The sequence below is a fragment of the Protobothrops mucrosquamatus genome, unplaced genomic scaffold, assembly GCF_001527695.2.
Source record: "Protobothrops mucrosquamatus isolate PMUCROS unplaced genomic scaffold, P.Mucros_1.0 scaffold1440, whole genome shotgun sequence".
Taxonomy (NCBI): Eukaryota; Metazoa; Chordata; class Lepidosauria; order Squamata; family Viperidae; genus Protobothrops; species Protobothrops mucrosquamatus.
Genome location: NW_015387622.1, coordinates 1 through 20,044, shown reverse-complemented (window position 1 = coordinate 20,044; position 20,044 = coordinate 1). Strand labels below are relative to the sequence as shown.

Genomic DNA, 20,044 nt, shown 5'->3' with positions numbered 1-20,044 from the left:
ATTTCAAGACAAGCTTCAATAAAATAGCCATGCATGAGTGGGAACCAAATCCAAAATTAATCTAAGTTTTTCTCATAGTCCCAAGTGAAGCTTCCTTTGAGAACAGCAATAACGGTTACTTAAGTTTCAGGTTACCCTGGTGTGCAGACCTACCTATCTAGAAGGCAGTGCCACATGTTCCTAGGAAAATCGAAACCAGCCAGCATGGCATCAGTCCCTTCACACCGAATCTCTACTGTTTACTAAGCTCTTTTGGGCCAATCCTAAAAAAGGCATTTTAAGCTACAGAAGGCTTCAGTGCTTGTAGAAGATGGACACATTCCAAACACACACTGTTTCCCCCTGGCCCCATAAAAGCATTTGCAAGAGAGTTGTTAGTGAATTCCTGGAAAATAAATATATAAAATTGCATGGAAATATTTATCAGTGAGGCATTTCCAGTGCTTACAGCAACACAGACAAGGATTTTTTCCTGTGTGAATTCTTTCATGCTTAATAAAATCTGATCTGTTGCAAAACGTTTGGGTGACACTCAAAGCATATGCAATTTTTTTTCCCCCAGAGGGAGAGAGAGAGAGGGCTGGTGTTCAGGTGAATTTTCTTCTCAGGAGAGAGATTTATTTGGCTTTTCTCCTGTATGGATTTGCTGATGCTTAGTTAGGCAAGATTTCACCCGGAAGCTCTTTCCACAGTCTTCACACTCAAAGGGCTTCTCACCTGTGTGGATCCTGTAATGTCCTTGTAGATGGGATTTCATGTTGAATCTTTTGCCGCATTCAGGACAGCCATAAGGTTTCTCTCCAGTATGGATACGCAAATGGACATTAAGGTGAGACTGCTGGTGAAAACGTTTCCCGCATACATTGCATGGATATGGCCTTTCTCCTGTGTGGATCCTCAGGTGTGTAATAAGGTGTGAAGGCTGAGCAAAACGTTTCCCACACTCACGACAGACCAAATTCCCGTTTGATACTATAATTCCTATTGGGGGCTTCTGACTTATAATTTTGATGATTTTTTGTGGTTTAGGAATTGCATACACCTGGGTCACCTCTGGTAATATTGCCTGAGTATTTCCTTCTGATGTGATCTCAGTTGGTTTGGACAGCTTGGGGTCTGCTGTATGGGTTCGGCAGTGCTTATTTAGGGAAGATTTAACAGGGAATCTCTTCCCACACGCATCACATTCATAAGGCTTCTCCCCTGTGTGCCTCCTATAGTGTCCAAGCAAATGAGATTTAGTACAAAATCTTTTGTCACAGTCAGGACAGGCATAAGGTTTCTCTCCAGTATGGAGACGTAAATGGACAGTAAGGTTAGACTGCTTATTGAAACATTTCCCGCATTCAGTACATGGATATGGCCTTTCTCCTTTGTGAATCCTCTGGTGTTTAGTAAGGTGTGAAGGCCGATCAAATTTTTTCCCACATTCAGAACAGACATAATTCCTGTTTGACACTGTCATCTCTATAGGGGAATTGCTAGTGGTAGTTTCAACTATTGTTTCTGTTTCAGGAGCTGCGCACACCTCTATCACTTCTGGTAATACTGCCTCGGTATTGCCTTGTGAGTTGATCTCAGATAGGTTGGGCAGATTGGGGTCTCCTGTATGGATTCGTTGGTGCTTATTTAGCGAAGATTTAACAGGGAATCTCTTCCCACAATCTTCACATACATAAGGCTTCTCCCCTGTGTGTATCCTGTAGTGTCCACGCAAATGATACTTGGCGTTGAACCTTTTGCCACAATCAGGGCAGCTATAAGGTTTCTCTCCACGATGGAGACGTAAATGGACATTAAGATTGGACTGTTTGTTAAAACGCTTCCCACATTCAGGACACAGAAATGGCTTTTCTCCTGTGTGGATCCTCTGGTGCTTAATAACTTGTGACGGCTGATCGAACCTTTTTCCACACTCAGTACACGTATATTTTTTTCTTGCTGCAGTAGCAGCTAATCGGGATCTACTCCTCGGCATTTTCTTGTTGGCCTTAGAAACTTGGGTCAACTCCGGTAACAACTCCTGCCACCTTCTGGATTTGGTCTCCATTTTTCCAGAACGTTTGGGATCAAAGCGCACAGCCCACCGCAATGGCTCGTGGAATTGCTCTGCTCCAGGCTTCTCGTGATGAGGATTCTTTCTTGTATCCAGATTTTCTGCAAGAACAGCAAAGATATTCTGTATTGAAGGCAGAGGCAAAAGAAGTAACAAGGTGGTGGCCAGCAAAGCAAGAAAAAGGAAAAAGAAAAACCCCCATGGCCTCAGTTTCAATAGGCAGGTTGTTTGTGCGAATATCTGGAAGAGCTAAATTGTCCTAGATCAGTGGTAGGCAACCTTGGCTCTTTTATGACTCGTGGACTTCAACTCCCAGAATTCCTGAGCCAGCCATGCTGAGGGGAAAGGGAGAGGTTTCCAAGCTGAGCCATGCTGGCTCAGGAATTCTGGGAGTTGAAGTCCACGAGTCATAAAAGAGCCAAGGTTGCCTACCCCTGTCCTAGATCATCCTAGTGGCATTATACTGGAGCTTGCTCCTCAGCTCAGTAAATTAGAGGCAAAACCATACCAAAGCAGACGTGACATATTAGAAGAGGAAAAACATACCGAAGAACACTGGAAAACTACTGGACTGCCTCCATGAATGCCAAATTGGCACAGTCTCAAAGAAAACAGAATGTTCTGTATTGTTTGGAACGTTCTGTTCCCAGAAGGGTGATAGTTTGCTCATTCATAATGGAGAAGGAAGCTGGATTACCTGTCCTCTTTTTTCTTGGAACGGTCTTGCCAACTGTACCTTCCCAGGTTTGTTTCAAAACGAATTGACCTAAAACCTCGCAAGGATGCCTCAGATTCCCCCTTTCCTCATATTGCAGAATCTTTCCCTCTGCTCCTTTCTGAAAGATCATATCAGATTTCCTTTTGTGGAAACTGTCATGGGCTGGCAATTCTAAATTAAGGAAAGAAGCAGAGAAAAAACTGGAAACATTGCAGGGAAATATATTTCTTCTGTAAGTCTAAAAACATCAAGATCTGAAGATGTACCTTATGTGATGACCGACCCGGAAGAGACTACCTTATTGGGTGGAATTTACACTTACTGGGACTTAAGAGTTACTGAAGCCAGAGTGGGCCAATTAAAATGTAGGCCTTGCCAGTGGGCTGATGAATTGGAATGGCTGTTGAAGGTGTCCATTAGGATGGCTGAGTGGTTGATGTGAACCTTCAGAAACAGTCTCTGATTTAGTATCAGCCAAGCCAGCTGCTTGAAAGTGGGAGGTAATGAAATTGGCAGGGCAACAGTTACAACTATGTTAAGGAAAGAACAGGAATATATCATCCTGCACATGAGCTAAAACCTATGTACTTGGAGACATTCAGATCAATTAGATGTATTTCCCAACTGCCCTGGGTCTGGGCGGTAGACAGATTAAAAATGTTTGAATTAAAAAAAAGTAAATTATATACCCCAATAAAATGTAACAAAAGGATTCTTTTGTCAAAAAAAGAGAGAATTCTTACCAACCATAGTTGCGTCCTCACAATTTACAATCTCTTGATCAATAGTGTCTTTTTCTTTCACCACCTGGAGATCAGCCACCTGTGACACTTCTTCCCTCTCAAGCTGGAGACTTGGATTTGATTTGGAAATTAAGAGCTCTAGAGCAAGAGAAAGAAACACAATAAAAGAGAAGAGAATTATTGATTTTTTTTAATAGCCATCTAATAGAATAAAACATCCTGGGCCAGTCTGGTTATTTAGTTAGCAGAATTTCAGCATAGGTTCAGCAACTGTTCTAAGTGACAAGGGCACTGAAAAAATAATTTGATGACCAATCCTGATATTTATGGCCATTGCAGTGTAATGCCCCCATCCCCATCCCAACCATTCAGGAATTTCACAAGTGGACAATGTTTATAATCATTGTAGTATCCCAGTCATGTGATCACTATTTGTGCACCTCACAACTAGGTTCCAACAAGCAGAATCAATGGAGAAGTTGGCAGTAAAACTGAAAGTTATGGCCACATGATGTTACTTTATTCAACTCATAGTTACTTGCTTAATGACCCAATGAGAGCGGTATAGTATAGGGGGTACCTTGCTCAATAGTAGCAACTGTGAGAGGGACCTCGGAGTCCTAGTGGACAATCACTTAAATATGAGCCAGCAGTGTGCTGCAGCTGCCAAAAAGGCCAACACAATGCTAGGCTGCATTAACAGAGGGATAGAATCAAGACCATGTGAAGTGTTAATACCACTTTACAATGCCTTGGTAAGGCCACAATTGGAATACTGCATCCAGTTTTGGTCATCACGATGTAAAAAAGATGTTGAGACTCTAGAAAGAGTACAGAGAAGAGCAACAAAGATGATTAGGAGACTGGAGGCTAAAGCATATAAGCAACGGCTGCTGGAATTGGGTATGTCTAGTTCAGTGATGGCGAACCTTTTAGAGACCGAGTGCCCAAACTGCAACCCAAAACCCACTTATGCATCGTCGGGTGCCGGGTGGGTGTGGCCCATTGGCTGGGTTTGGCCCATTGGGGTGTGTGGCCCATTGGGTGGGCGTGGCTGCAGTGGTAACGGCAGACTGGATGGGATTAAAAAGTTCAATCAACCAATTCCAGCTTTGCAAGATCTTTTTTTTTCCCCGCGAGAAGTTAAAATTGACTGATTGATTGAACCTTTTTTTTTTTTTGCACACGGCAGCGGAGGCCTAAAGTGCAAAGGTTTTATAAAACCCAGCTGAAGGCCTAGGAGTGGGTCGACAGTGTGTGTGCCCACAGAGAGGGCTCTGAGTGCCACCTCTGGCACCCGTGCCATAGGTTCGCCACCACTGGTCTAGTTTAATGAAGAGAAGGACGAGGGGGGACATGATAGCAGTCTTCCAATATCTCAGGGGCTGCCACAAAGAAGAGGGAGTCAGGCTATTCTCCAAAGGCCTGAAGGCAGGACAAGAAGCCATTTGTCTGAAATGGTATAGGGTTTCCTGCCTGAGCAGGGTGTTGGACTAGATGACCTCCAAGGTCCCTTCCAACTTTATTATTATTATTTTAGAGCTGAAGTCCTAAATTCATCATGGTCATGTGTTATGCTTAGTGACTCTGCTGCTTAGTGATGGGCTTGCTGGTTCTAATTATTGTCACCAAGTAAAAACTACTTATAGTACAGAAGATATGTAGCTCAAGGTTGAACTATTGATTTCTTGGACTTCTCTTAACCTGGTTGTTTTTCAGCAGGCATTTCATTTACCAGGCAAGATATTGTCATCAGTGCATGAGTGTGTGAAGTATGCTGGTTGTTTATAGATGATTGATTGGGATTCAGCTGCTCTCTTGATTGTGCCTCGATCACAGTATTTTTTTCTTTCTTAATTGTTTCTCTTCCTGCAATATGCAACAATGGTATCAAACCTGTTGATTGTCTCAGGGATGTTTGTAGGAAAACAACCAAGCTCAGACAACGCCAAGAACAGAATAGTTTAGAATTGTCTATTAGTATAGTGTAGTAAAAGTAATGGATTAGACTTGGGGAAAATCAGTTAAAATCCACTTATGCCATGGAAACTCCCAGTGACCTAGCATCCATTCTTCTCTCTGATCTCAGCCAACCATATAGGGTTGTTGCTAAAATGGAGATGCCCAAGTAAGCTGTCTTTAGCCTCAGGATAGAAATCCAATAGACATTTTCTTTTTTTTAGGCTATTTAATTCATTATTAGTATTCTGACATCTTCCCCTTTTCAATGTCTATGCTAATTTCCAGCCCCTGTTGGCTGAGGTAGTCCAGGTCATTCTAGTTTTCTTTTTTAAAAAATATATTTATTACAGTTTTAAAGAATATAAGAATTAACAAAAACTAATATTTAGAATAAAATAGAAGGAAAGAAGAGATAAGAAAAAGACAAAGCCCGAAGTGCAGGAATATATATATATATATATATATAAATGATTTCACATTTTCTTTTACAGCATTTGTAATTTAACCTCTTATTCTCTCACTACATACAGCATTATTTATAATTTTGGTATCAACTATTTTTTCTAATCATCGTCATATAAATTTCCATTTTTTTCCTGTTTCATGAAAAATGTCACTCATTATTAAACTAAGAGAATGTCTTTTCTCTAATCAAAGCTGTCACCATCTTCCCATGCATTCATTCCTTCATAGTGGGTAAGTCAAATCTTTCACTCTTTGTGTAATATAATAATCTCACTACAGTTATCATATATAAAAACAATGTTCCACACACTTTATTGATTTCAACTGCTGGCCTCCGTGGCCAATATTGGGTAGTCAATGGCAAGTCCTAATTTTGAAAAGTATAGTGAGTTTCATTTAGATTATGTAGCATGAGATAGGGACAGTCCGCGGGGATATGGAGAGAGTTCAACAGAGCTTGTCTAAAAGATAAGATAAAATAACCTTTATTGTCATTTTTTTACTGTGGGCACAATGGCACACATCAAAAATGAAATTTAGTTGCCCGCTCTCAAAGTGAAACACATACATGACACAAACCTAAACATACTATGAACAACATATGTATAGGCCCACACCTCTACATATACGTAGCAAATAAATATTAAATACTGTCCATCTTGAATATATAACGGAAGGAGGAAGCTTGAGAGTTCACAAGGTTAATGTTGTATGGAATGAAACTATGGCTGAATCTGGATGTTCTGCTTCAGATACCACGAAGCCTCCTCCCAGAAGGTAACAAGGAAAACAGGTCGTGAAGAGGATGTGTAGTGTCCCAGATAATCTTACGGACCCTGCTCAAGCAACGCTTCTGTGCTATGTCCTGGATGGGAGGGAGGGAACTGCCAATGATCTTTTCGGCCATTCTCACCACTCTCTGCACTGCCTTCCTGTCTGAAGCAGTGTGATGCTGTATGACAGGATACTCTAATGCAATTTGCCTGTTACATAAGCAAAGGGGAGTCGATCTTTTGGTTGGGTCAACCTGAACTTTTCAGAAAGGTTTGCAGGAATGGGAACCCTTACCTAAGGAAGTCACGTTCTCAGAATTCTCTTGCATGACGGTGTAATACAAGATTCTTTGTTTTTTATCCAGAAGAGCCCACTCCTCTGGGGTGAAATGTATAGCCACATCCTGGAAAGCCACCGGGTACTAGAAAAGGAACAAAATTGTACAAAGTAATGCATTTGATCTGTTATTCTGATGACTGCTAACTATGTCAAAGTTATATAGCAAAAATATTCAGCAATTATGCCTGTTTTATCCTGAATTTGTAATTCCTTATTCACATTTATATAAAGTTTATATTAAGCTCCCAGGTGCTCAAATTCTCAACACAATATTGAAGATGGGCCTGCCTAATTCACACTAAGGCAGGAGGATGGAGACTAGAGGTTTAACTGTACTCCTACAATTGAAACACAACTCACTGTTTGGACTTTTGGTTGTGATTGTAGTTCAGCAAGCTGTGGAAATCCAGCCACTGCCTTATTAGGTGAACTAGGTAATTAAGTCTTCATATAGCTTAATAACAATATTCCTGGGATTCTTACCCAGGATTTGTCATTACAATTTGTGTGAGCCTAGCTACTGGAATTTATGTTAATGTCTTACTTTTACATCTTTATGTTAAATCTGTGGCTCACCAAGTAACATCAGGCTTTCCTAGAAAGTTGGGAACTATCTCAAGGGAGACAAAGTTTTTATTCTTCCCTCTTTCTACTGCCCACTCCATTTATAACCTATTGCAGGTGGTTCAGAATCCAGCCCACCAGAGACCCTTTCTTGCTTGGCCAGTGCTTGTGGTCAGAGGAATAACAACATTCCTAGCATTAGACCAAGAATCAGGGGGTCCATTTCTTATCAGCAAGAATACCTGTTGCTGCAGGTAAGCTTCAGCCAGCTGAGCTGCCTCCTGGCTGCTACCTGGCTTCCTGGCTCTCACCCAAGCCTGCATTCCCAAAGGAAGCACGTGCAGAAACTGCTCCAAGATGACCACGTCCACAATCTGTCCCTTGGTGCGGTCCTGTGGTCTTAGCCATCTCTGAGCGGCCTCTCCCAGCTGGAACAGAGTCTGCCAGGGACTTTCTCTGAAAGGAAGAGCATCAGAACGGAACCTCTGCCTATTGTACTCCTCAATATCCTTGAACAGGGTATTCACTTCTTCTGAAATTTTCCTGGAGGCTGACCAAATGCGTCTTCTCCTAGGGAAGGAACTGAGCTGATCCACTGGGGCCAAACCAACCCGTTCTTCTGCTGGGACTTGGGAAAGCAGAAAAGTCTGAGGGTCCATCGCAAAGGAAACCTTGCAACTAGTTTTAGGAGAAAAAGGAAAATACATCTCACTTCTTGAGCAATAAGCCACACTGAAAAGAAAAAATAGCAAAATGAAGAAAAAACTGCATCTAAGAACAGCAGTTTCATAAGGGACAGAGCGCTATGGGCAGAGAGTAACACAGAGACACGCTGGCTACTTTGCCTATTTTGGCTCTCTCTAAAGAGAAATGTCACCACAATCTCCTTCTAATTCTGCTAGATTGTTTCCCCTGCAAACAAGAAGGGCCGGTTGTTTGCTGACGATGCTGCTTGGAGTTCTCCTGTCTGCAAGAGAGAGAGAAAGATTTTACATCGCAGAAAAATCTTTTTTTCCCCCCCTATACACAGAAATACATCTCCGTCCAGTTCTCTCTTTCCGGGTTGGAGAAAAAAGCTGGCTAGCAAAGCCGGGGCTCAAATGAGACCCCGGGCGTTGTGCTTGTCAATCCCTCCATCGCCACCCTCTTCTCTGACTGCCCTGCAACCCGGCCAATTTCTCTGCTGCTGGGAGAGACTCCGCGAGGCTATGAACTAAAGATGGATCTGCAGGAGGGGTGGGGTGGATGGGCGGACGGAAGGATGGGGAGCCCCCCCCCCCCGGTTTCTACTTGCCCAGCCTTGTGTCAAGAAGTCTTTTTAGCCGAATATTCGGCTGCTGCAGAAGAAAAATAATTCTTACTCTAGGGCTAAGCTAAAAAGGAGAAAGAGAGATTTTTCTCTGCTAGGCCTTCTTGCATTGAAACACGACGGCCTAGTAGCGAAACAATCGCGGCAACTTCCCAATAACCCGGAAAACAAAACAGGAATCTTGCATGCTGTTCGGCAGCGAAGAGGAAAGCTAGCAGGTACTTCGGATCTAGCCAAGAAAAATCCGAGAGCCCTCTCGTGGGCAAAGGAAAGAAACGTTTCCTAGTTTTGCCTCTGCTGATTTACAGTAAACCGCTTTGCACCCGTCATCCTTCGGAGAACAGCGGGTTTTTTTTATTGGCTTGGCACAAAGCACCGATTCCCAACCCGGCAACTTTAAAAATTTCGGGAATTGAAGTTCACCCATTTGAGAGTTTTGCTAAGATTGAGAAACCCCGGCATCGAGGCATTAGTGGCGTGTGCGTGTCAAACGAAGACAGATGAACAGCAGTGATCCCATCCAAAATTAATAATAATAATAATAATAATAATAATAATAATAATAATAATNGATGATGATGATGATGATGATGATGATGATGATGATGATGATGATGATAAAGTTGGAAGGGACCTTGGAGGTCATCTAGTCCAACCCCCTGCTCAGGCAGGAAACCCTATACCATTTTGGACAAATGGCTGTCCAGTTTCTTCTTAAAAACTTCCAGTGTTGAAGCATTCACCGCTTCTGGAGGCAGGTTGTTCCACTGGTTAACTGTTCTAACTGTCAGGAAGTTTCTCCTCAGTTCTAGGTTGCTTCTCTCTTTGATTAGCTTCCACCCGTTGCTTCTTGTCCTGCCTTCAGGGGCTTTGGAAAATAGCTTGACTCCCTCTTCTTTGTGGCAGCCCCTGAGATATTGGACCACTGCTATCATGTCCCACCTCGTCCTTCTCTTCGTTAAACTAGACATACCCAATTCCAGCAACCGTTCCTTATATGTTTTAGCCTCCAGTCCCCTAATCATCTTTGTTGCCCTTCTCTGTACTCTTTCTAGAGTCTCAACATCTTTTTTACATCGTGGTGACCAAAACTGGATGCAGTATTCCAAGTGTGGCCTTACCAAGGCATTGTAAAGTGGTATTAATACTTCACGTTATCTTGATTCTATTCCTCTGTTAATGCAGCCTAGCACTGTGTTGGCTTTTTTGGCAGCTGCAGCACACTGCTGGCTCATATTCGTCCCGTCTCCTTCTGTCTTTTTATTGGGAGCCGTATGTGCACCTAAAAGCGCGATGCTGCTTTGATCATTCGGATAAATGAATCAAATCCTGCAGATACCTCTGGCTTTGAGCACCCTATATTTCAGGGAGGAAATCTCCAGTCACCAATTGTTTCCTTCGAGGTGTGAAATAAAGGTGGGATCACTTGTCAGCTGCTTTCCATTTCTATTGTTATGCCACAATTTACAGAACAGGCTGAAGCTGAAATAACCAAAGGCCATTTTCTTGGGGACTGTTTGTGCTAATTATTCAGTTTGGTTTTGGGGGCTCTGGAACATGTTGTGCCTTTTGATGAATGTAATGTTAATTGTTCTTTGGTTTTGCTTGCTTTTATTCTGTTTTGCCAGTTAACAGTTTGGGTGTAATCAGCAAGGTGATTGTTGTCCCAGGACTGAATCTGTTAGAAAAGTTTTAATTTATTGTTCTTTGCTTTTTTTATGAGCATTCTAGAGTTTAGTACGGTCTCCTAGGCAAAAACAAACTCTAACCAATTAGTAAAGCATCTGAAAAACAACCATGGCAACAAATCAGAATTCCATATAACAGGTATACAGGTTGTCCTTGGTTAACAATGATAACCGGGACTAGAATTTCCACAGATAAACGATGGAGTTGTAAAGCACAACGTCACATGACCGCATTGCTTAGCAATGGAAATCCTGGCAGTCCTCATTGCTATTGGTAACCAAATGTCATTAGGCAAGGATCCACCCCAATCCAAGCCATTCCTGGCTTGGTCCTTTCCAGTCTCAATCCTCACTAAGGTAAGGGACTGCCTCCTCTTGAATGATGGCAGCGCTGGGGCTGAAGTAGAGCGCTAAGATATTTAAATGCAGTAGCTGGAGCAGTGGGGCTGTGCAGTGAGTCAGAGCACACAGTTACAGCTGATTGGTTGCATGCTGGTTCCTGCGTGAGGCAATCTGCACTGTGATTGGTTGCTATGGGTGTGGAGGGGGAGTTTCCCTTTTTTCCCGCCTTTTTTTTTCTGTGTGCCCTGTGTGCTCTGTGATTTACCTCATAATGCTCCTGTTTGCCTGATGATCTTTGGTTTATATGTAGATCTAAAATATATTTATTTATATAAAGCTATAAGTTTGTGTCAGTGTCTCTGATTTCATTGGGATACCGGCTGACATAGAAGCCTAGGAGTTTCAGTAGTCTCAGCTGCCCTTGGCCTCTACCTCAGCACTGCAGGTGCCACCACTGCCCCCAAGGAGTGCCACTTCGAGTCCATGCTGCAGCCACCCACCCCACTGCAGAACCCCAGCTGACATGCCTTGTACCAGACCTGCCACATGCAGCTGACCTCCTTCCTACATAAGGCACCTGCTGCCCATGGTAGGTCTTTTTCCTGAGGCTGTTTTCCAAATGAAAACAAGTTCTCAAGTTTTTGGAGAATGGTAGCATGTGGCCTCAGGAACAAGGCCAGGCATGACAGCAGCTGCCTTGCATATTACTAGGCTGGCTGCACTTCAGCAACAGCAGCAGGAAGAAGCCATCAAAAGGATAGAAATGGTGTGTGTGGGGGAATTGAAGTGCTCCTACAGTTCTAAGTGGAGGTGGGCTGCCAAGTGCCCAAATTTTTATCATGTGATCATGGAGGTGCTGCAGAAGACGTAACTTTGGGGACTGGGTTCAAGTACCATTCATCCAGGGCCAGTGTAACTTTGAATGGTCACTGAATGAAAGATAGTTAAATGAGGACTACCCATAAGGCAAAAAGATCCTCTCTCAGATGTTCTCTATAGAATTGTCCAGAAATAAGGTGTAGTCTCTGGGTGTCATAACGTCCACTGTTCGCCTTTTGGGTCTAAATTGATCGTAATTTTTTACCGTTAATTAATAAGAACCCGTTCTGCAAAGCGTGTTGAAATGGACTAAAACTTTTCAACCGTAAGTTTTTTTAGTCTTACTCTTACGTATCAATGTGACTGTAATGCTGTAGAACAGGGGTCCCCAACGCCCGATCCGTGGACCAGTGCCGGTCCATGGCATGCCAGCAACCGGTCTGCACAAACAAGCAAAGCCCCATGTGTGGAATGCAGGTAGCACACAAAACCACCCACTCTCTGGCCCACGGAAAAACCTTTCTCCACGGAACCGGTCTCTGGTGCCCAAAAGGTTGGGGACCTCTGCTGTAGAACAAGAAAATGGAAATAATAGTGAATGCTCCTCACTGGATTACTACAAAGACAAGCAAGCCTCAACAGGGCAAAGATTGGTAGGACCTGGTGACCATTTTCATACAACCTTGCTGATTGGCATCTCATTACTTACCACCATTTCATGTACCACTGGGGGGCGCGCACCAACTGTCTAGCTAGTAGCAATTACACCAACAGTCCTCCCAACTGCTGCCAAAAAGGCAGAGAGGCCAAGACTTTCTGGGCTTCTGTTTTGATGGAGGGGAGATCTTGCCTTGGTATAACCAGTGCTTTTTTTCTAAAAAAAAAAAAAAAGGTGCCGGAACTCACACATGTCATACAACCTGCCTTGCCTACCTTACAAGATTTCATCCAAAAAAGGTGCCAGAACTCTGTTCTGGGCGTTCTATGAGAAAAAAAAGCCCTGGGCATAACCATCCCCAATCCACTATGGGCAACATTAGGAGCTTGGACCATTTAGCTATTAAGTTCTCCCCCTTTCACAGCTTCTATGTGGTTCTCATGGTGAAAGCCAAGAGCCATAAAGATGGGGTGCCTAGAATATCGATTTCTTGAAAGTCAACTCTAAGACTTTGCCATGGAAGGCAGAGATATTAATCTCCAAGTCAGCTATTGAGGCAATACAGCTTAGCTGCCGTGTGTATATGTGTGTACGCTCTTGTGCACAGGCTACTTTATGTCCAAAAACCTAGGGCAATTTGGTTTGAAAATGAAGTCTCTTGGGGCTAATTAGTGGGATCAACTTACTTTTTCTGTTCACATAACACACCACCCCTCATGATTCATGTATAAACCAGGCTGTTACAGTCATTAGGTTGTATAAATGGACTGGAACAGAAATGAAAACTCAGGAAATCAAGGGAAAACATTTTCTTTTTTCAACTGATATTTCTCAAGAAAGCAGTATCATGACATGGAAGGTACATACCTTATATGTCAATGTTCAGTTTTTTCAACTTGTGCACATTTCATCCATCCTCTTTTGAATCCCACTGGGCTTGAAAGGCAAGTCTTAAATGCTTCTGCTTTATAGTTACCAGATTGAGGACATATTTTTCTGAAGCATCTCATGTCATTTCCAGACAAGCTTCAGTAAAATAGCCATACATGTATGGGAAACAAAATATATAATTAACCTAAAAGTTTTCTAATAGTCAAATTGAAGTTTTCTTAGAGAACATTAAGAACTATTACTAAGTTTCAGGTTACAATGAGATAATGCCACTTATTCCTAGGAAAATGGAAGCCAGCCAGCGTGGCATAAACCACTTTATATGGAATATCTACTGTTTACTAACTTCCTTCGAGCCAATATTAAAGAAGGCATTTTAAATAACAGGGGACTACAGGACAGCAGAGGATGGTCATGGTCTCAGGGCACAATATTTAAGTCTCAAATGTACACTGCTTCTCTCTGATCCCATAAAAGCATTTGCAAGAATTGAGTTCCTTAGGGAATTCACTGAAAAATAATCATATAACTAAATATATGGTGTATGTATCTCTATCTGTGTGTGTTCTGCTGTTAATCATTCCTGAACATTATCCCACAGATGGGCCCCCCATAATTCCTGTCTTCTGTATGAATTTATGGATGCTTATTTCGGCCAAAAGGAACACAGGCAAGGATTTTCTCCTCTGTGAATTCTATCATGCTTAATAAGATTTTATCTATTGCAAAAGTTATTTTTCCAAGTTCAGAGCATAGGCAATTTTTCTCTCCAGCGTGAGAGAACTGTGTTTAATTAGGTCAAACTTTCTTCTCAGGAGAGACATTTGTATGGCTTTTCTCCTGTGTGGACTTGCTGATGCTTATTTAGACATGATTTCACCCGGAAGCTCTTTCCACAGTCTTCACACTCAAAGGGCTTCTCACCTGTATGGATCCTGTAATGTCCATGTAGATGGGATTTGATGTTGAATCTTTTGCCGCATTCAGGACAGCCATAAGGTTTCTCTCCAGTATGGAGACGTAAATGGACATTAAGGTTAGATTGCTGATGAAAACGTTTCCCGCACTGAACACACGGATATGGCTTTTCCCCGGTGTGGATCCTCTGGTGCGTAATAAGATGCGAAGGCCGATCAAAACCTTTCCCGCACTCAGAACAGGAAAAATTCTTGTTCGACACTGTGATTTCTATAGGGGGCTTCCTACTCATAATTTTAATTATTTTTTCTGTTTCAGGAGCTGCATAAACGTGTGTCCCTTCTGGCAATATTGCTCGGGGACCCTCTGATTTGATCTCAGACGGTCTGGAGAGCTTGGCAGCTGCTGTATGGGTTCGTTGGTGCTTATTTAGGGAAGATTTGACACGGAAACTCTTCCCACAATCTTCACATTCATAAGGCTTCTCCCCTGTGTGTATCCTATAGTGCCCATGTAAATGTGATTTGATACTAAATCGTTTTCCACAATCGGGACAGCCATATGGTTTCTCTCCAGTATGAACTCTTAGGTGGACGTTTAGATTGGACTGCTGGTCAAAGCATTTCCCGCATTCAATACAAGGATATGGCTTTTCTCCCGTGTGGATCCTCTGGTGTTTAATTAAGTTGGAACGGCGATCAAAACTTCTCCCACATTCAGAACAGGGATAGTTTCTTTTTGATACAGTAGAACCTACTTGGGAGCTACTGCTGGGAATTTTCTCGTCAGCCTGAGAAGCTCGTATCAGCTCCAGGAATAACCCCTGCCTTTTTCTGGATTTGACCTCCACTGGTTCAGAAATTTGGGGATCAAAGAACACATCCCACTGTGTTGGTTCCTGAAGTTGCTCTGCTCCAAACTCTTCCTGATGAATGTTTTTTCTGGTGGGCAGGTTTTCTGCAAGAACAACAAAGTTTTGAAGACAGAGACAAAAGAAGTACAGTCTTGGTTTCAATAGGAAGATCCTGGTAGTTAATCTGTGTAATGCAAAATTATCCTTGCCAGCAACATAATGACAACAAATGATATTGGCACAGACATTATTTTTTTGGCTATCATTAAAAAAATAAGTAAGGTCTGCAGGAGCTGCCAACATATAAACGGAAATAACTTTTCCTAACTTGACTTTCCAGCTCGCTCCAGACCAGTGGCCTTGGGTGCATGAGAGGTTGGTAACTACAGTTCAAAAATATCTAAGATACAAGAATGGGAAAGGATGGCCACTAATGGTTGAAAGGACCTCCCAAGAATTCTTAAGGGCATGCTCATTCATTTGTGAAAGGGCATGCAGTGACAATGGCAGAACTACAGATGGTTGAAAAATTCACAGCCTCTCAGTTTTGCTAAGGCTAAGTTTAAAACAGTTTCTCCCCATTAAAGCCTGATTAGCCTCTACTACGGTAGCATAATCAGTGCCTCTTCAGGTGTAACCAACAACTTTCTCAAAAAAGGGGAGGTTGGAGATTGGATGAAAATGATCCAGAAGAGTTCTGTCCAGAGATGGTATCTATGGAATGACATGTACTACCTCCTCCTTTAAGTAAACCACTACATGGACCTAAATATATGTCACCTCCCAGGTGGCTTTAACCAGTGAAGTGGGACAAGGATCTGATAAGCAGCTATTGGGGTAAGAGTCCCAACAACGGTCTAATAGAGAAACATTCCTTCTTCCTGACATCCTTTCAGGAATTTTGATAATGTTCTGTTCCCATGAGGTTTATGTTTTGCTCATTCGTAATGTAGAAGGAAAATGGACCATCCTTCCTCTTTTTTTTTTTTTTTTTGAATTGTGTTCCTACTTGCATCTTCACAAGTTTGTTTCAAAAAGAGTTGCTCTAACATCTCACCTGGACAAGAATGCCTTTGATTACTCCTTTCCTCAAACTCACGAATTGTTCCATCTCCTCTCACGTGAAAGGCCATGTCAGATTTACCATTATGGAAAGTCTCATATGGATATTGGGTTGGCAATTCTGAATTAAGGAGAGAAGTGAAACCAGAGGAAATATCAAAATTAAAGCAAGAAAACAGATTTTTTTTAAAGTGTCTCAAAGCCATCAAGACCTTAAGCTTTACCTTGAGTGGTAACCACTCAGAAGATTTTTGGCAGGCTATATTTCATATTACCATGCTGGAACTACCTAGGGTTGATTTAGGAACAACACCCAAGTCCTCCTTGGTTGTTGTGCTATCCATCATACTCTCAATGGAGTGTCTCCACTTAAGATCTTTTCCCACTGATTACCAGGCACACCTCAATAACATTTTTGGTGAGTGATCCAAATGTGTGGAACTTTCTGAGGCTTTGCAGACACAAAGAAACAACATTATTGGATGGGGCTTACTGGGATTTACAGCTATCGCAGTGGCAGTGGGCCAATTAAAACAGACTTTGATGGCAGGAGGGCTGATGAATTGGAATGGTCTTACTGAATGTCCCTCATTCTGCAGAGGGCATCCACTGGAATGGCTGAATGGTTAACATGAGCCCTCAGAAACACATATCTGATATCCTACAGCTAAGCCAGCTGCCTGACAGTGGGAGGTAATGAAATTGGCAGGGCAACAGTTACAACTATGCTAAGGAAAGAAAAGGAATATGTAATCCTACACAAGAGCTAAAACCTATGTATGAAAAGAATGCAACCTAATATGGTAGACATTCTGATTAATTAGATGTTGTATATTCCAATTGCCTTGATAGACAGGAGATTCAAAAGTGCTTGAATTAAAAAAAAGTAAATTATATAACCCAATAAAATATAACAAAAGGGTTCTTTTGTTAAAGAAAGAAAGATCTTCTCACCAACCACAGTTATGTCCTCCCAATTCACAACTCCTTTGACAATAGAGTCCTTTTCCTTGAATATCTGGAGATCAGCCATTTGTAACCCTTCTTCCCACTGGAGACTCGGATCTGGCTTGGAAATCAAGAGCTCTAGAACAAGGAAAAGAAACACGGCAAAAGAGAAGATTATTGATTTTCTTTATAGCTATCTAACACAACAAAGTGTATTATTCTGGGCAAGGCTGGGTAATTAGTTAGCTCAGAAGTCCAATGCAGAAAGACCTCAGTTTTAACAATTGCCTCGTGCACTGTCAGTGACTGTTCAAACTTACAATGGCACTGAAAAAATAACTTCACAAGGAGTGCTTGCATTTAGAACCATCACAATATTCCTGGGGGTCATGTGACTAACATCTGGCACTTTGTAACATGCAGGTGTTTTGCTAACTAGGATGTTTTTCTGCATTTACCAGGCAAGATAACATCATCAGTGCACGAGAGTGAGAAGTTGCACTGGTTATTCATAGATGATTAGTTGGAGTTCACTTTCTTTTTTGATTGTGCCTAGATCAGAGTATTGTTTCTTTCTTCATTATTTCTCTGGTACCATTTCCTATGCTGCACAACAACGTTACTGACCCTGTTGATTGTCTCAAAGATGTTTGTGGGAGAACAACCAAGCTCAGAGAACACCAAGGACCAAATAGCTTAGACATATCTACTGGTGTGGTATGGTTGAAGTGCTGGACTAGATTTGGGAAGAATCAGGTTAAAGTCCATCCCAAGCCATGGAAACTTCAGGAAACTTTGCATTTGTCCTTCTCTCTCAGCTGAACCTGCCACACAGGGTTATTTTTGTTGTAGGGACAAAACAGGTTCCCAAGTAACCTTTCTTTAGTTCCTGTGATAGAAATCTAAGAAACCACAAATTAGAAAGTACTTTAATTGGTTAGAAGGCATTCCAGATTCTCCTACAGAGGTATGTGCTATTCTCAGCTGCTGAATATTTTTTAACTGAAGACTAAACCTATGGTCTTCTTCAAGGATCTAACTCAAGCCAGGTTTCCTTTCCTCAAATGAAGAGAAGGACTAGGGGGGACATGATAGCCGTGTTCCAATATCTCAGGGGCTGCCACAAAGAAGAGAGAGTCAAGCTATTCTCCAAAGCGCCTGAAGGCAGGACAAGGAGCAATGGATGCAAACTAACCAAAGAGAGAAGCAACCTAGAACTAAGGAGAAATTTCCTGACAGTTAGAACAATTAATCAGTGGAACAACCTGCCTCCAGAAGCAGTGAATGCTCCAACACTGGAAGTTTTTAAGGAGAGACCGGACAGCCATTTGTCTGAAATGGTATAGGGTTTCCTGCCTGAGCAGGGGGTTGGACTAGATGACCTCCAAGGTCCCTTCCAACATTATCATCATCATCATCATCATCATCATCATCATCATCATCATCATCATTATTATTATTATTATTATTATTATTATTATTATTATTACTAATCTTCGTATTCCTTAGCATTCATGATGGAAAAAAATACCACTATTTGGAATTTGGGTCTGAAATGTGATACAACAGACATTTTCATTTCTGCAATATTTAATCCATTGCAGGTAGTCCTTAACTTATGACTGATTCTTTAAAAACAGTTCAAAGTTATGACAGACTTCAAGAAAGGTACTCATGACTCATTCTTAAAGTTGTAACTGCTGTAGGTACCCAGACACACACAGAGACACATGATTGCATTTTGGCTGTTTGGCAACCTGCTCGCATTTAAGACAGGTTGCAGTAGCCAGTGATTATGTGACCTCAGTTTGCAAATTTTCTTTCCATTGTCCAGCAGAAAATGGCAAAAAATGCCCACTGAATATGCTAGATTTGCTTAACACCATTATTCGTTTAATGATCACATGATTTGCTTAACAACTGAAGTGATTCACTTTATAGAGCTAAACACTTCTAATCATGTGGTGCCTTAATTTACAAGTGCAATGACTTACAACCAAAATTCCAAGCACCCTTGTAGTTGTAAGTGTATTTGTGTTCCTGACGTCCACCTCTTTCTTAATCAACCTATGCTAATTTACAGCCAGTGCTCTTAGAACTAGTCCTGAGCATTCTAGCTTCACCTGCTGGCCTCCTTGGCCAATGCTGGGTAATTAATGGCAAGTTAATTTTCAGAAGTATGATGAGTTTCATTTAGACCAGGGGTAGGCAACCTTGGCTCTTTTATGACTCGTGGACTTCAACTCCCAGAATTCCTGAGCCAGCATGGCTCAGCTTGGAAACCTCTCCCTTTTCCCCTCAGCATGGCTGGCTCAGGAATTCTGGGAGTTGAAGTCCACGAGTCATAAAAGAGCCAAGGTTGCCTACCCCTGATTTAGACTATGTAGCACGAGGTAGGAACAACCCCTGGGGATATGGAATGGATTCAACAGAGCTTGTCTAAAAATCCTTTGGTACAGAGTAAGGAGGATGACTTTACATAAATATGCAATAACTGTTTTATAGACAAAGAGGAGCTGATCTTTTGGTCGGGTCAACCTGAAACCTTGAGAAAGGTTTGCATGCTCTTACAGGAATGGGAACCTTACCTAAAGAGGTCACGTTCTCAAAATTCTCTCTCATAACTGTGTAATACAAGACTCTTTGTTCCTCATCCAGAAGGTCCCACTCCTCTTGGGTGAAATATACAGCCACTTCCTCAAATGCCACAGGACACTAGAAGAGGAAGAACATTGAATAGATCAATACCTTTGATCTGTCAAATTTTCTGATGACTACTAACCATGTCATTTAGCTGTAGCAGCTCAGTCAGGGATCACATGAGCAGGTCACGGGTTGAGTCATAATATGGTTCAGCTATAACACGGGTGTCAAACTTGCCGCATCACATGACATGTCGCGACGTATCGTGACTTTTTTCCGCATTGCCAGAGTT

General features: G+C 42.0%; 2 protein-coding genes across 2 annotated transcripts; both read right to left on the bottom strand.

Moving 5' to 3' along the window:
* Positions 1-570: 570 nt before the first annotated feature.
* On the bottom strand, positions 571-8,355 carry LOC107292852 (zinc finger protein 93-like). Its single transcript, XM_015821978.1, has 5 exons — positions 7,864-8,355; positions 7,013-7,139; positions 3,518-3,655; positions 2,754-2,945; positions 571-2,157 (listed from the first exon to the last, which is right to left on the bottom strand). Exons 1-5 carry the CDS (start codon positions 8,326-8,328, stop codon positions 605-607), a joined length of 2,475 nt encoding a protein of 824 aa, XP_015677464.1. The 5' UTR covers positions 8,329-8,355; the 3' UTR covers positions 571-604.
* A 4,949-nt stretch (positions 8,356-13,304) lies between these two features.
* On the bottom strand, positions 13,305-19,824 carry LOC107292841 (zinc finger protein 501; the record flags this gene model as incomplete). The annotated part of the gene is made up of 4 exons (XM_015821968.1): positions 13,305-15,203; positions 16,157-16,282; positions 17,116-17,247; positions 19,698-19,824. Coding segments are annotated over 4 exons (1,449 nt in total), but the record flags the coding sequence as incomplete, so codon positions are not given.
* Positions 19,825-20,044: the final 220 nt, after the last annotated feature.